The sequence below is a fragment of the Pyrus communis genome, chromosome 7, assembly GCF_963583255.1.
Source record: "Pyrus communis chromosome 7, drPyrComm1.1, whole genome shotgun sequence".
In the NCBI taxonomy this organism is placed as follows: Eukaryota; Viridiplantae; Streptophyta; class Magnoliopsida; order Rosales; family Rosaceae; genus Pyrus; species Pyrus communis.
The window spans coordinates 5,290,898-5,308,410 of record NC_084809.1 but is presented as its reverse complement, the minus strand read 5'-3'; the positions used below and the strand labels follow the sequence as shown (position 1 = coordinate 5,308,410).

The following is a 17,513-nucleotide window of genomic DNA, read 5'->3' as shown; positions in this document are numbered from 1 at the left end:
ACATCACGTGAAGAACTGTGCCCTGGCCACGGGCGGGAGCACTAACACCGGGGGTGCAGGTTATGAGCTCTCTAACTATCTCAAACCATTACTGAACATAAACGTGAATAACGCTTACCTGGCACTTACCTGTGCGTCCACAGCACCCAATATGCATATGTATATATATACCACTACTAATGCATGTGATGATGCATAAACAATAATAATATGGTGCATGGCATAACGTAAATAACCCTTTTTAATCAATTTCTGGGAATATAAATGTATATAGGTATATACGGAAAACAAAAGCCCACTCACTGGTACGTGGAAGGGTCGTAGCCCCCCTGCCTCAAGTGACCACGCTCGTCCTCGGGGTACGTGTCACCTATATGCGAAATAACTATAAAAACGTTAACTTTAAAGCACAAAACCAACTTCTCGTAATAACTTCTCATACATTGCTCAAATTGGACAAATGAATATACCAACGTACTCTACACAACCTCAGGATCACAACCATATTTTTAAAATAATTTTTGGACCCCACACGCGCCCCCACGCGCCAAAATAGGCACGGACCTACGCGCCCCCACGCGCGGCCACGTGCCATGCACACTGACGGTGTCAACTGACGCCGTCAGGAATATTCCGTTAAAATTCCGGAATATTCCGTTAAACTTAACTGGATACCGTTACTGCCGTTAGGAATATTCTATTAAACTTAACGGAATATTCCTGTTTCTTCTCCGGCCTACCCTCGCCGGACTCCGGTCACCGGAAAACTGGGAAAAGTTTAAACTCACTATTCTCCTTCGTTTTTCAACCATTTTTCACGTAATTTATACCAAAATGAAGCCCTAATCATAATCTACCACGTTGGACAAGTTTTAGGGCCTAAAAACAACGGAATCAAACTTTCCAAAAATATGAAAATTCGGCCAAACTTATAGTTCATGGTTCCGACGTCCAATTCCGTCCAACGATGCACTCCCAAGCTCCTTGGGACCTCACCAACACATCTACAAGCTTCAAAAGTCCAAAAACTAACTAGGTTAAACTTGCATGAACAGTACACAATTCGGACCACTTCGAATCGACGTGGAAATGGTAGTTTTCTTACCTGAAAATGGTACCACTGGACTCCTCTCAGCCTCACGAGCTTGATGGTGTACTTGGTTCCCTCGATCTGCTAAGGTTTGAGGGGTTTTGGGGTTTGTCCGTACGTATGGTGAGAACGGGAAGGGAGAGAGAGAGATGAGAGACAGAGACAGAGAAAGGATAGAGAGAGACAGTGAATGTGCAGGTGTGTGTGTGGCCCAACACATGCCACTACACACAAAGCAACCAAAAACGTGACGAAAAACGCACTAGGGGCAAAATTGTAAATTTCATACGTACGTTTCGATATTTCCGGGACGGGATGTCACATAATCACTATTTAAGGTTTGTAGACATATTAAACATTTTCATCAATTTCGTTGACAAACATGCTAGCAAAAGTTTTAGGGTAAATTTTATATTTCATAATCTCAAAACAAATTTCTCCTTGTTCTGGCCTTTTTTCTTTAAAGGAGAGAGAGGGTGTGACAAAGAGAGAGTTGAGGAATTTCTAGGATGTGTATTTCTCATTTCATCGACCTTTATTTATAGTAAACTAAAAAAGATTACTTGCCTTGCTGGTAATACAATCATAAAGGGATAACATCTTCTAATATCCAAAATACAATCCGCTAATGATTTACATGACTACACAGTGTTAGATTTTATGTCACAATACACACTATTTTATTATAGGGCCTTTAAAGAAAGGGATTCCCATTTTTTAAAAATAAGGATTAGTTGTGGGCCCACTTCACATCGAATTTCAACGATCCGAACCGTCTATTTTTTAAGTTGGTCCTCATAGATCATTGTTGCAAAATATTAGCCCAATTGGAAATATTTGACAGAACTAGTTGAGTTCAAAGAAATTAACGAACATTTTGTTCTATATGGAACAATGAAATTTCATTTGTGATAATTAAATAGGCAAATGGTTCGGATTAATATGAATATTTGCCAGGATGATCTATGAATTGAGACTTACAAAATAAACGGTTCGGATCGTTGAAATTCAAAGTGGGCCCTACAACAAGTCTCATTTTTTACCCAAAATGGGGATCCCTTTGGATAAAGGGCTTCTCTATAAGGATGTATTTCCAATAAAACAAGATACAAGACTAATTAAAGCAAAAATATATCCATTTTTATTGAACAACAAATCTAATTCACAAGGAAAACAAAAAAAACCAGATCTGTTTCCTTCAAATAATAGCGTAACTTAAAAATAACCACGAGCTGGTGGACCAATGATAAAAGAAGGATTGCGAGACTTCCTTTAAATTAAAAACTGGAGGTCTCAGGTTTAAAACCCGCTGCTGGTGTGGAAGCCAAACTTATGGCCAGGGAGAGGTTGAAATGCTTCTATGAGTCTTCTCGGCCCCCGGGAGAAGTGGATAACCATGGCTTGCCACCAGTTGTCGTCATTAAAAAATTATAAAATAAAAATGCTAATCTTACTATTTATTTGTACCATCCCTCTAATTAGATGAGACCCATATGTGTTGATGGCCCTACCTTTATTAGAATGATTGTACAAATAGATGATAAGTGTAGCATTACTTATAATAAAAACTCTAACATTCTCAATTCCATAATACTTTCCTATTTTCCTATGCTTCAACAAAATATTAAATGGTCTTATTATGAGAGTATAAGTTTTTTGATGCAGGGTGGGAAATAAAATAAATATATAAGTATAAAAAGGAAATGACAAGTAGGTCTATTATTTCTTTGCACCAGGAGATAGTGAACCTTGTTTTATCTATCCTATCATATTCCTTATATTTTCAATTATATTCTTCATCACGCTCCAACTGCATCGGTTGGTTTTAGGGTTATTTTATTTTATATTCATTCGTATTAAGATTTTCAGATCTCTCTTCGTATTAAAAGATAGTTGATCTTACCTATTACTTCTCTTTTATACCTATCTATTTATTTTAGAGAAAATTATAATTCCTTGCAATTTTTTTATATCTTTTAGACTAAACATTTGTGTCTTTTCAAAATTTGATTAAAGTGTTTTGCCCAATAAACACCTGCATTTTCAGTTAATTTAAATTACATATCATTATGTATTTTTTGAAAATAAAATGTTAATTATTAATTTCTGAATTTATCCTCAAAGTTATTGGATGTGTTTTTTTTTCCTTATTTAGTGGGATATTAGTTATTAACTCTATTATCTCTTTTTCCAATTATATTCTTTCGATCAAAATAAATTGTTTTGTCCTACAAACATTAAATATTCTCTTTTTTCCAAATGGTTTGTTTTTATGGATTTTTTTTTTCCAAATCTTTGGTGATCCACAGTAATTTTTTCATATTTTTTTGTCAGACTATTTTTCTTTGCATTTTTTTTTACTTATAGTTGTTGACAAACTATTATCAAGTACAACATATTATGTGTATATTATCACTGAGTACGTTTGACTTTGTAAAAAACATTGATTGGTACGTTTATTTGCGATTTTGTTACGTTTGATTTGGTATATATTGTTGATATTGGTACATTATTTTCAGTTTTGGTACGTCCGATTTTGTACACATTATTTATTGGTACGTTTATACAGTTGTCAGTCCTATTTTTGGTACGTTTGATTTCGTTGGATGTAAAAATATTTTAAATTGTTTTGAAAAAAAAATAAACATTATGTATATCTATATATATATATATTAAATCGTAGATAATCATTGCTAAATTGTAGAAAGTATTGTGAAAAAATATTGTATTTAACTACTCTTTTTTATTTATTTTTTACAATTATCTCCAAAGAGGGAGAGAGTAATCAAAATGCTAGATTATAGGGAATTTTGGTGTGAGGTTTTAAGAACTAAGGGGCAGTGGCAGGTTATGTAATTTTGGTACAAAAAAAAATTAATTCAGGCACCAAAATTATGAGAATAAAAGTTTAATCAAATCTCTAAAAAGCATGAATGTTTAATTTAAAAAATTCAAAATTTAACCACCTATTTCAAAACATCCGTTTATTTTATTTCCTACCTGCATAATTTTTACTATTACAAAATATGATCGATAACATGATCTCAACATTATATACTCCAAACACCACATCCTCGTATAATAGGATGATGATCCATGGCCAGACAAACTTCTTCGACCCGTGACATTGTTGTCTTATTTTGTCTCTAAGTAAGTAAATATCTTGTTTTTCCTTTGTCCAAACGCGCAATATTTTATTTTGCTATTCCTTTATCGGCGCCATCCGTGGCCACATAGTTTTCTGCGCAACAAAAGTCAGGGGTTGACTTCAGAAAAAGAATATCTCCACTCTAAATTATTCTTTCATATTTATTTTTTATTTAAATAGTTATGATTAAATTACGTTAATAAATATATTAATTTTTTAAATCAAAAAAATCAAAAAAAAAAAAAAGAAAGAAAAGAAGAGAGGTGCGAGAAAAAAAATTTGAAGGAAGAGAATCTACTTTATCTACTTCATATACACTGTACGGATCAGGCCAATGAACCCATGCAAAAGAAGGCGTTCGTGGTGCAACACATGGTGTGGTGCAAGTAGGAAGCATCATGGTTCAGGCTGCCCTGTTTCCTTGAAGCTGGCTATTTTGCACTCGTGTTCAATATTTACTTGATGTAATTCCTCCTGACAACATAAAGTCAAAGTCACGCTTTATACATAAAAATGAAAAGAAATATGTAGCTCCGAGAATCTTCGTCTTGGAGCCCACTTGTAGAAGAAAATTGCCACATGCTCCTATTTTAAGTCCTAGTGTCAGGAATGTGGGACCCAAACAAATGTGGGGCAAGGTCGTGTCAATGCTGTATTGTGTGGCACACGTTTTTGGGAATGATATAAATAAGTAGGAGTTTCAACTTCCGGTAAGACCTAAAAAACAAGCACTGGATCTCTCACTCAAACTTCAGAAAAGGCAACAGAGAAACCATAGAGAAAGAGTAGAGAGAATTTGATCAGGAAAAATGGTTAGAACTCCTTGCCGTGATGAAAATGGAATGAAGAAAGGTACGTGGACACCTGAGGAAGACAGGAAGCTAATTGCTTATGTCACTAGGTATGGCTGCTGGAATTGGCGCCAACTTCCCAAATTTGCAGGTGAGACACTAAGTGATTGATTAAGTGGATGAACTTGTACTTAGAGATAATGATTCAATTGCGTTTTAGTTGTTGAAGTGTTTAGCTAAAGCGTTAATTAGTTCTTAGCACTAATTAATCTTGTTTTACTTGAATTAGGTCTGTCAAGGTGCGGGAAGAGTTGCAGACTGCGGTGGATGAATTATTTGAGGCCAAACATCAAGAGAGGAAACTACAGCAAAGAAGAAGAGGAAACTATCGTCAAATTACACGAAAAATTGGGGAATAGGTATGAACCCTTATTAATTTATGTATCCTATGAAGACCTAATTCTTTGATAACTTGGATCACATAAAATCATATGTTTTTAAGCCGCTGGGGTTAGCCTAGTAGTGAGGGTGGGCGTAGAGTGAGAGGTAGGAGTTTTCTATGTTCAGGGTCCGAAACCCTTTAATGTAACAAAACAAAAAAGCCTTTTGTAATCCAGAATTCAGTAATTGTAGGATTGAAATTTAGTAGATCATTGCTTGTGTATTGGATTCAAACACCCTCCACATCCCCCCCCACCCCCCTCCTCTCCCCCCCCAACTCCTCCTCCTCCTAATTTAGGCTAGATCATTGCTTGTCATAAACAAGTTGAAAACAAAATCTAGTAATTTAGCTTACCATAAAAATATCCCGGATTCAATTTGTGTAATTGATCTAATAATTTAGCTTAGATCATTCCTCTTCAACTTGTGTCCCGGATTCAATTCCCCGTCCTCTTAATTCAGCTTAGATCATTGCTTGTCATAAACAAAGTCTAGAATTCAGTAATTATTTAAGTGCAAAATCTCATGATATATCTATATATATATATATATATATGTATATGTATATATGAATCTTGTTTTCCTTGATTTGCAGATGGTCTGCTATAGCAGCTCAGCTACCAGGAAGAACGGACAACGAGATCAAAAATCACTGGCATACAAACCTCAAGAAACGCACGAATAAAAAACAGTGCAACTCATCATTTTCATCATCAGCCACAAATACTGAAGAAACTCCCAGTTCCTCAAACCTAGAAGCAGCAGTGGATCAACCAATTAAGAAAGCTATTTTTCCAAATGCAGAAAGTACCACTGCCCTCCAAGTAACCCAAAAAAGTGATGATCGTGTTGATAATAGCTCCCAACTTTCATCGTCTCCACAACTGTCATCGAGTGAAGTCTCGTCCATGAGTGCAGATGATAATTGGGTTAATTTTGTGGAAGACTTTAATCTTAGTTCCATGGAAGCATATGCAGACAATCAGTTCATCGATGATTTCTGGACCGAGCCATTTTTGGCTGATAATTCCTACATTCCAAGTGGGTTTTACACGCCCTTGATGGATTCCGAGTTTTTGTATCCACTATTTTGATGGAGATTTCTTGTAATGTGAGATTGTCTTTTGTAATAAAAACCCAACATTGAATAATAGGTGGTTAAGTTTGGACAATATCAGTGGCTAAGAGTGGGTCAGTGACCCTTCTATTTCTCTGAATATCTGACAGTCTTATCTAATCAAAATATCAATTTTATGCTTGGAGATACAATGTAATTCCAGCATTTTGTGTTTTTTTTTTTTGTTAATTGTGTTTTAACTTTGTGAAAAGAGATTATAAAAGTTCATAATGTAAACCCAGCAACATCCCTTTGATAAAGGATACTGTGTGTGTTCCCTATATATACATCTGAACAAGAACTCTATCAAAAATTAAAACATGATGAAATTACAATTCTTTCTCCTATTTATCCAATTAGTACTAAACATGCTGGCGACTACCTTATTAACTTGATGAATGGTACATTAACTGAATATAACCAAGCTTGATAACCAAAAATAAACCATTATTCACGTGGACAAATGTAAACGTATTTGTACTTGGTATTTCTATAGACTACAAATCTGCGATAAAAGACATGACACGAGTATGGAAAAGAATTGTGTTGTGCGGCTTTGTGCCCAACTTAACACAATGTACAAAGGACTTAATCGGTAATGCTCAACTTAGGTCCTCATTTGAGGACATATGAAGTCCTCTTTCATTTAAACTCTTAGATTAATTTGACGATAGATTTAATCAATAACTTTATATTATTCCTGTTACACCCTAACAAAATAATCATCTCAATAAAAATAAATAAAAGGGCTCACGCGTGAACCCTTCCATCTTCTTCCCTTACTCGTCTCTCTCCTTCATCCCCTCTCTCTCCCTCCTCCTCCCCCTGAGCATTTTTGTGTGAGCAGCAGTACAAATGGAATCTATGTTTACAATGGAAGTCTCTTTTGAAATGATTGATTGCAGATTTTAGATTTTATGGAAGAAGATTTGAAACAGAACTTGTAGCCTAGAATGACACAGGGAAAGTACATGACCTTCTATTCGTTTCTAAAGAGAAGGATCTGGATGGTGAAGAATTTGAAAAAGTGATGGAAGAACGATAGGGTGATTCTAGCTATGTAACCTATGCTGCAGATAATAATTATTAGAACAAAAGGCCAATTGATGGAATGTTTTGCCTACTGTTAAAGATCCAATTATGAAATGCATGGTATGACATTGAATGTGATGTTACATATTTTTTTTCTTGGTAAAAAAATTCAGACGGACAAGGGAGGGCGAGGAAGAGAGAAGGGATGGAGGGGAGAGAGATCGGTAGGAAGAGAAGATGAAAGAATTTCACATGTAAATCATTTTTTCTTTTATCTATTTAATTCAAATTATTATTTTGTTAGAGTGTAACAAAAATAATATAAAGTTACTAATAATTCATATCAAATTAATGTAAAGATTTAAATAAAAGAAGACCTTCCAAGTCTATGCTCCCGATGTTATTTGAAAACCCATAATTTGCCAAATCTTGTAGGTTTAGTCATAGGTTTTAGTGATAGGTTCCAAGCTTTGTGGCCCCAACATAAATAAAAAATTAGAAATTTTGTCTCTACATCCTTGTCAGTTGTTCGTTTTTATTTCTACGACTCTACATATCTCCATTGGCAGAGTTATTATCTTAGAAATTATCATTTTGACTATTACGTTAACTTATGTGCCGCCGCCATAATTGACTATTCAACATGATTAATTACACAATATATTGTATCTGTTTTATATATATGCATGTGATTCACACAACACAATCTTAATTATTAGTTAAGCTTATTCATCAGAAAAAAGTAATGGTTTCTTCGAAATTCTTCTAGAGATGTGTACTTCTTTTTTCAAAGCGAATTTTAGTGAAAACATTTTGAGTGTTGTGAGCAAGTCCGAGAGAGATTAATTAGGACTTAGGGTTTCAACAAACAAGGTTTTTCATGCACTCTAAAACACGATCAACAAATAGACCTAAGTACTATTATAAATCCTGTGTTATCTATGTGTGTTTTGGTTTGTGGATTGTGGTTTGTTCTGGTGTTTTCTTTAAGTAGGTTGGTTTTATTGTTTGCGTATATAGCAGTCTTTGACAAGACCAATACTGACATCTATACAAGATTAATAGAGTGTGAAACCGAAATATTCAAATTGTGTGAAACCGCCTACTAAACTTTTGTTTCTTCTATCGGGAGACTTGTCTGTGTAATTAATGGAGAAAGAGTTCTTTTTCTTAATCTATTGCTTCTTAGTCAACCATTGATGACATCGCAACTTTACGTCATTTTCTATGGAGAGATATACTATCGTTTTCACTGAATCATCATTTTCATCACTACATGTGATGTCAGCTTCATCAAATTAATATTTAATCACTATTACGTTCTATGATTAATCGATTAATTAAGTGTGCATCCTCTATCCAAATTTTTGTGTGACTTGTTAAGATAAATATGTGTCCACATGCGGTTATCTAAGTTAAAATATTAATTTGGTCGAGATCAAAACGATATGTGTGATCTCCTCTAGTTGATTGTTTCTTTGTTGCGGGTACGATATCATGGTTGCGTGATGTGGCCTTGCCAAATTACTATAGATTGCCGTCTGCCAATGCCATGGCCTCCTTTAAATATATGCAAAAACATAAAATAGAATTGCTATACATAAAAAGAATAAGTCGGGTAATGTTACGGAAACTAAATTTGTAGGCAAAATTTGCAAACTAAATTATGTGTCACCAATAGAAATGAGCACGTTTATCAACACTGAAGTGATAATTCAACCAATAACTTCCATATCATTTAGTTTGCAAAATTTAATCTACGAATTTAGTATTCCTAATATTACCTATATAATATTTGTGGTCAAAGATAAAAAATGATAGGGTTACTACATTTTACATTTTGAGGTTTGATGTGATTTTCAAAATGGGTCATAAAATTGTAAAATGCTTTACATTATAAGGTATTAAATTGTGATAATTTATGTCTTTCGTTAGATGGATTTTTATCACAAATGGTCATTGAAATTGAAAATCAATCAATATAGTCTCTGAAAATAGGTGTCGCAAATCAATGTGGTCATTCTGTCACAATTATATTAAAAATTCTGTTAAGTGCTGATGTGACACATAAATGGGTCCCGTAAGTTTTTTTATTTATTTTTTATTTTATCTCACAAATAGTCCTTGAAATTGACCCACAACATCAAAATGGTCCCTGAAATTGAAAATCGATCAATGCAGTCCAGCAAGTAAGTGTCCCACATTAATGTAGTTATTCCGTCACAATTCTGTCAAAATTTCTGTTATGTGCACACATAAATGAGTCACACAAGTCTAATTAAATTTAGAAAATTACAAATAGGTTTAATAATTGGGAATTGTTATTAGCACTCTAAAAATCTCATTCTACACTCCTCACAAGTGTATTTTTCTTTCTAAATATAGAAAGTTTGGATTGTAAAATGAGATTTTTGGAGTGCTAATTAATAATAATTCCCTAATAATTTAATAGTTAATAAAAAGATGTCAACCCAAAAACCCAGTCTTGCAATCACCTCTGATCCTATTCCACATTCATCTACCTCCTTCTCTGTCCATTCTCTAAAAAAAAAAAAAAAAAAAAAAAAAAATCTTCTCAGTACACCCATCTTTACTTCGACACCCTTCATCGAATTAAACTTGAATCGAGATCACCTTTGGTGACAACTTGGCCAATTGGCAACGACTTCTGAGACATCACCGTTAATATTTATGCTATGAACATCCTCACAACCTTAATCCTGAAAAGCTTTTTTTGGCGCTTTCCTGATGGCCCGGTGACTCAAAGAACGACGATGTTTGTCTTGAGATAATGAGGTTATAACCTAGGTACATCTATTGTTGATTGAAAACTATTTCCAAACCCCCTCTTAGGCCTTGGTCTTACCTTGTGTCTTTGAGAATTTATGGAAGTGATCTCTTTTCGGAGTAGGCCCTACTATAAGAAAAAAAAAATTCAGTGTGCAAAAACGTATTTAGACAACTTTTTAAATTAATTATTAAATCCACATCAGCACATAACAATTTTTTTTTACAGAATTGTGGCAGAACAATCATATTGATTTGTAACACCTATTTTCAAGGATACATTCATCAAATTTTAATTTTAGGGACCATCTTGATGGTGTGGGTCAATTTCAGAGACTATTTGTGATAAAAACCTATAAATCTTGTCACGTCCCGATCCCGATGTCTGAGGGCCATCGGGATGGTCATGTACTGGCCGACACCCAAGGGTGACGAAAACCATTTAATTAATGTAAATGCTGAGAACACGGAAAACATGGATATAAATTTCGTTTGAAAACTAATATAATAAATAATATTCAATTGCCAACAATGAAAGAATACAAGATGCATGACATGTTCAGAGCATAATCTAAGAAAGAATACAAGCGGAAGGTGTTATTACAATGATGTTAAAGCAGAAGAGATGGCACGAAGTCACTGGTAGGGGAATGCCTTATAGGTCGGATCGTAAGCCTTATCCCTATGTCCTGAGGGGGTGCAAAACAAACATTAGTGGACCAAGTTGATATATATATATATATATATATATATATATATATATATAATACATCAATAGCGTGAAACAGTTATCAACATACTAACTGCCAAAGTTTTATGAAAACATCAATAGCGTAATATGTAATAGGTTTCCAAAATCCTAGCATGCCATAAAATCTTTCATAAATCATATCTTGTATATAGTGTGATAAATAGTGGTATCCAATAATAATATCTCCCGCCCCAATGCCAGCTTCTATGTCTCTGCGCCCGTAGCCAGAGATTATTTCTCCCAGCCCAATGTCAGCTCCATGTCTTTCGACCCGAAGCTAGAGATTATTTCTCCCAGCCCGCAGCCAACAACCATAATCGTCACCCGTGGCGGTATAATGACCACTAGATAAGCATAAAACATTGAACATAGACTTTCCAAACCTAGGTATATATATCTCAAAAACATCTTCATAATATAAAGCCATCCATCATCTATACTATAAAGAAGTGTGCAAAAGCATGTTCATAAGTAGTATAAAGTCATCCATCATCTATACTACAAAGAACATGAGTTCAATAAAATATGGTAATTCAAAATATTCTCAGTAAACATAATATTTCATAAAACATAATCATTAAATCATGCTTTTCATGTATGCATTTCTACTATTAAAACATGCATTTTAGAAGGGATCACTCACAGATACTCCGTCGTCATCGAGCCGTATGAAATAGGAATGACGGAATCGTAACTAATAATTGCACCTAAGCACATAAAGGGTACAATTGATAAAACTATATTAAAATGATTTAATTTTAAGAAACGAACATTGGAAATGGGTTCAGAACGTCGAAATTAGCCTAGAAGGGGTCCCGAACGAAACCCGAAAAAGTCAGCATAAAGTCAACTTTGACCAGTCAAAGTCAAAGTCAACGGTCAATGTTGACCAGGTCAACGGTCAAAGTCAAGGGGTCTGGCTTGGGTTGGATCCGGGTTGGGCCTGAGCTTTGGGCTTGGGTCCAAAAGGTTTTAGGCTTAAGGCTCGACCCAAAGGGAAAGGGTTTAGGGTTTTAAGATAAATAAAAATTAAAAGGTTATTGGGTTTGGGCTTCAAGGGGTTAAAGGCTGGAGGCCTTGGGGTTTGGGCTCGAATGCAAAGGCCCGAAGGCCTACTCCTACACGGGTCCGAAAGTGTTAAAGGGTTTTTAAATGGGCTGGGCTTGAAGGCCTGGCCCAAAATAAAAAGGGTTTTCAGTTTTTAGAAAATAAAATAAATAAATACAATAAAAACAATTGGGTTGGGCTTAGGGTTACACAGGCCAAAGCCCATTGGTGTTAGGCTAAGGGTTTAGGCCCAAAGGCCTTTGGTCTTTATTCCTCGCCGGGGAAGGAGGCCGGAGCCTACCGTGCTCCTGTTGATGGCAAAACTCCCCTTCACCCTACGATCTAACTAGGAGATCGAAGGTAAAGACAAAAGGGAGAGATCCTTACCTTTGGTTTGTTGTGAAAATGGTGGATGTGGCTGGAAAATCGAGCTCGACTCCATGGCTTGTTGGGGGCTCCCTGCGTTCCACAGAGAGAGAGAGTAGTATGGTGGCGAGTGTGGTGGCGTGGGTTCGAGGGTGTGCGTGGGTATGGGTGTCATCGGGAAGGGGAGAGGGGGAGAGTGAGTGAAAGAGATACGTGAGAGATAGATAGTGAGTTGAGAGAGAGTGCTCAGGGAGAAGAGAAAAAAGAGAGAAGGAGTTGAGTGCTTGCCACGTGGCATGAACCGTGTACTCCAAAATCCGAGTGGTTGGGTTCACTGCACGGCAGACAATGTGATTCCCAACAATCACATTGTTCAGTGATTTCAACGAAAAAAAAAATTTAGTCATTTATGCGGCTATCAATGGATGATGGAAAAACCAGCTAGCTCAGATGCTAATGTGATAGGAGAAGAATTAAAGGGAAATTTGAAAGAGGGGATTCGGATAGAGGACTAAAATGCAAAAATTCATAAACCTTTTAGGGAAAATGTAAAATTACATAAAAATTTTGGGGAGGGATTTTACAAATCTTGTGGGGTCCATTTATGTGTCACATCAACACTTAACTGAATTTTTAACAGAATTGTGACGGAAGACTACATTGATTTGCGACACCTATTTGCAAGGACTACATTGATTGATTTTCAATTGCAGGGACCATCTTGATGGTGATGGTCAATTTCTGGGACATTTGTGATAAAAACTCATTAAAAACAATTACAAATAGGTTTAATAATTTAATAGCTAATAAAAAGTTGTTAACCCAAAAAAAAACTCAGTCTTGTAATCACCTCCAATCCTAGTCCACATTTCTCTACCTCCTTCGATGTCTTTCTCTAAAAAAAAAAAAATCTTAATACACTCATCTTTACACACTTCGACACACTTCATCGAATTGAACCTGGATCGACTTCACCTTTGGTGACGACTTGGTTGATTGGCAATGACTTATGGGATATAACCATTAACATTTAGGCGATCAACATTCTCACAACCTTAATCATGGAGAGCTTGTTAGGCACTTCCCTGGTGGTCTGGTGACTCAAAGAACGGCGAGGTCTGCCTTATGATAATGAGGTTATAATCGAGGTGCATCTATTGTTGTTTAAAACTATTTCCAAACCCCCTCTTAGGCCTTGGTTAAGCCCTCTGCCTTTGAGAATTTATAGAAGGGATCTCTCTTCGGAGTAGACCCTACTATAAGAAGAAAAAAACTTCCATTATGGCGGAATGATTATATTGATTTGCAACACCTATTTTCAATGACTACATTAATCGATTTTCAATTTCAGGGACCATTTTGATGATGTGGGTCAATTTTAGGGATCATCTTAATGGTTCGAGTCAATTTCAGAGACCATTTGTGATTAAAAAAATAAAAAAAAAACCTGTGAATCTTGTGGGGCCAATTTATGTGCCATATTAGCACTTAACGAAATTTTTAACAGAATTGTGATGTAAGAACCACATTGATTTGCGACACCTATTTTCAGGGACTACATTGATTGATTTTCAATTTCAGGGACTATTTTGATGGTGATGGTCAATTTCAGAGACCATTTGTAATAAAAACCTTTGTTAGATTGATTGTTTGATCCTTCATTAAATTAGTGGGAGCCTTATATGGGCGCTAACATGCATGCAAAATTTGCCCCACATTGACAAATAAAACTCATCAATTTATAGGAGGATTAGATATTCTAAGAGATAAAAAGTGTAAATTAATATATAATTTCAAAATTGTAGAATGTACGTAATGGGAGAAAATTAGAATTTCATGGCCTATTTTGAAATTCTGCTTAAACTTATGGAGTGTAAAATATAATCAGCCCAAAATAATGATATAGGTGCGGAGATTTTTTTTTTTTTTGTGTGCAAAGAGAAGTACCATTAGCCTACAAAGTTCATTGTGAAATTAAACTTTATTGTTAAAAAGCAATCATGTTGCCAAGGAAGCACATTATGGCCTATGCATAATCATAAAAAAGTTCTTAAAAAAAATCACCAACAAAAGCACTTATAATCTTCAGTAAAATTAGCGCACTCCTCACAAGTAATGATAAAAATATTGCTCTGTAGCTATTGTGCCCTCTTCTCCCCGTTTCACATGAGGCTTTATAGTCACCACATGTTCGCTCTAATCGTGTGTGTGTGTGTGTGTGTGTGTGTGTGTGTGAACTATAAATACTGCTAGAGTTTTACTTTGATCACCTAGGAAAAAAAACTTGACTTCAGAGAGCGCGAGAGGGGTAGTCTACAGGATGGTGAGAGCGCCCTTCTGTGACAAAAATGGACAAAATAAAGGAGCATGGAGTCCTGAAGAAGACAATATGTTAAAAGCTTGTATTGGATAAGCATGGTCATATGAACTGGCGTGCACTTCAAACTTGCTGGTAAGTACATAAAATAACATACTTAATTGTGTCTTCAAAGAATTTTCTTAAGCTTAATCTCATAAATCATAGGTTATCTACAACGTCCTGGGCTTATTTATGACTTCCTATTTCATCCCCATTCAACTAGTATGAGAGTATGTGTGACTATTTGACTATAATTTCCAAAAATCGTCCTTATTTAGGTTTGGATCACATAGTTAAGGACCCTTCAAGCAATAACTATGCATGATATATCAGACAATTCGAGTGATGTATCGTGATCAAATATACTGGCTTGTTTTACATAAAATCTCACTGCAAGTTTAGTAAGGTGTGGCAAAAGTTGCAAACTAAGATAGACGAACTATCTTCAACTGGGTGTAAAATGGGGAAACTACTCTCGAGAAGAAGACAATTTGATCATCGAATTACATGAAGAATTTGGGAATGAGTATGATTGCTTCTTCAGTTATGAGCTAATTATATATTCAAATTAACTAATTATATCTAAGTTTACAAAGAAAATGTCCATAACACTTTTACAACATACGTCTATTAAAAACTGATGTTATCAGTTCTAACACTATCAAGGAGATATATCTCTTTCAAGTTTTTCGGCTCACAAGTCGGGCTTAAACATGTGTGCACTAAGAATTGCAGGCTTCTTGTTTGGCCCATTATCAAGGGTCCAAATTGTATTAGCTTCTCTTCAAATTTACTTGGGCGCTATGTATGCTCTGCCGCCAAGCACATATAACACATAAGACTTAAACAATCATTTTCCTCTAAATCGTGGGACTTTTAGTTCAGACATACAACTTAGGGAACTTCAGGTACTTATTCAAACCTTTGTAGTTCATCCAACAAGCGTTGCAAAATGGGCAAACCAAAAGCAAGTTTCTTTCCGGACCCTGATTTGGCAACACCAAGGTCCTGTCATATAAACCAATTTATTGAGTACCAAACAAGAATGATCATTGCCTATTAAGGATAATGAAAATAGATATATAATTAATCTAGATTCTACTGAATCCATCTCAACCACTCACAAGAGGTTCACAATTATTCTAGATTCTACTGAATTCATCTCAACCACTTACTTGAGTATCGAAGTGCCTTTGCAAGTACATGGTACACCCCTTTATTGAGAGCAAACGAAGATGGCGTCTATAACTTCTCGACAGGGTCACAAGATTACTTATTGAAGAATTGAAGAATCTGAATTTTGTATGCGTGAGGAACACTTGTCATTCCATGTGATACTGCAATTCAGGTTTAGTTTACCAGATTGTAAGGCTATAAAGAGGAGAACCGAACAATAATATTTGGCTAGAAACAACTAGCAAAATTTAGAATTAACTAGGAAGAAAGAGAGATCATAAACTTGTGTGTGATTGATAATAAACAAAAGATAACAATACTTACACCATGAAGGTGTATTTATACGTTCAGAACATAAAATCAAACCCTAATAGGACTCAACGGTCAAATAGGAAATAAAACCAACAATTAACAAAGTTCCAAAAGTATCCTTAAAACTTAGAACACTGTTTTGGGATGGTAAACAAAGGATTTTGGACAAATTTTCCTTCATGAGCAAAGCTGATGTGTCTTGTCCTTGAGTCGTTCTCTTCAAAACGACATATTAGAGACTCTATTTCGACACCTATGACCAAACCTGCAATTCACCAGCTTTGCTGCAAGTTTTGCTCTTCCAAGCTGCTCTTCAATCTGTTGTGCCATCTGTTCTACATGAAAAGTAAAGTCTTCATCTCCTCCATAGCATAAGAATATAGTAATCTGCAGTAGAGAAATTTTCTATTAACTAATGACCATGAAAATCACTGGTGGCATTTCCTTTTGTGTAAAGCCAGCATATGAGCAAGATGACCAAGCCCATCTCAATTAACAGGCTCTGCTTCTATTGTTCAAAGACCAGAGCCATATTTCAGATTGGATTTTTTTTTTTTAAAGAGAAATTATTTCCACAAAATTTGTTTACACATTCATATTCATTTTTGGCCGTCAAATTATAAATAAATAAATCAAAGAAAAAAGAGAGGCATAAATAAATAGATCAAGGTGCGTGAAAATTAAATACAAAGTATATACTTTGGATTAGAATGTTTAGGCATACTTGATTTAAGGCTTTACTTTTTGATTTCGATCCAATGATAAAATGAATGACCTAGCAAACAGCAAGTAGAAAAAAAATCACATTGTTATGAATTTTTCAATGTTCTCTATATAAAGAGAGAAACTTGTATCCAACAGAGTGCATGCAACCCTCATAAAAACCCAATTGTATACCACGATAAGCTAATTTTGAAAATAAATATAATAGAAAACAGGTTAATTAACTCAAAGAAACTGAATAAATGTTGTATGTAGTCTGTTGTAGGTAAGTTATGGTCCCAAATCATATTCAATGCAACGCAATTATACAAATCCAAATCCAAATCCAAATCTAATATTGTGTGCATGTCTACGTACAATATTATGTAGCTAG

General features: G+C 35.1%; 1 protein-coding gene across 1 annotated transcript; it reads left to right on the top strand.

The window, feature by feature from the left end:
* Window positions 1-4,966: 4,966 nt before the first annotated feature.
* On the top strand, window positions 4,967-6,860 carry LOC137741161 (transcription factor MYB4-like). Its single transcript, XM_068480968.1, has 3 exons — window positions 4,967-5,180; window positions 5,319-5,448; window positions 6,066-6,860. The coding sequence occupies exons 1-3, from the start codon at window positions 5,048-5,050 to the stop codon at window positions 6,562-6,564; spliced, it is 762 nt and encodes a 253-aa protein (XP_068337069.1). The 5' UTR covers window positions 4,967-5,047; the 3' UTR covers window positions 6,565-6,860.
* Window positions 6,861-17,513: the final 10,653 nt, after the last annotated feature.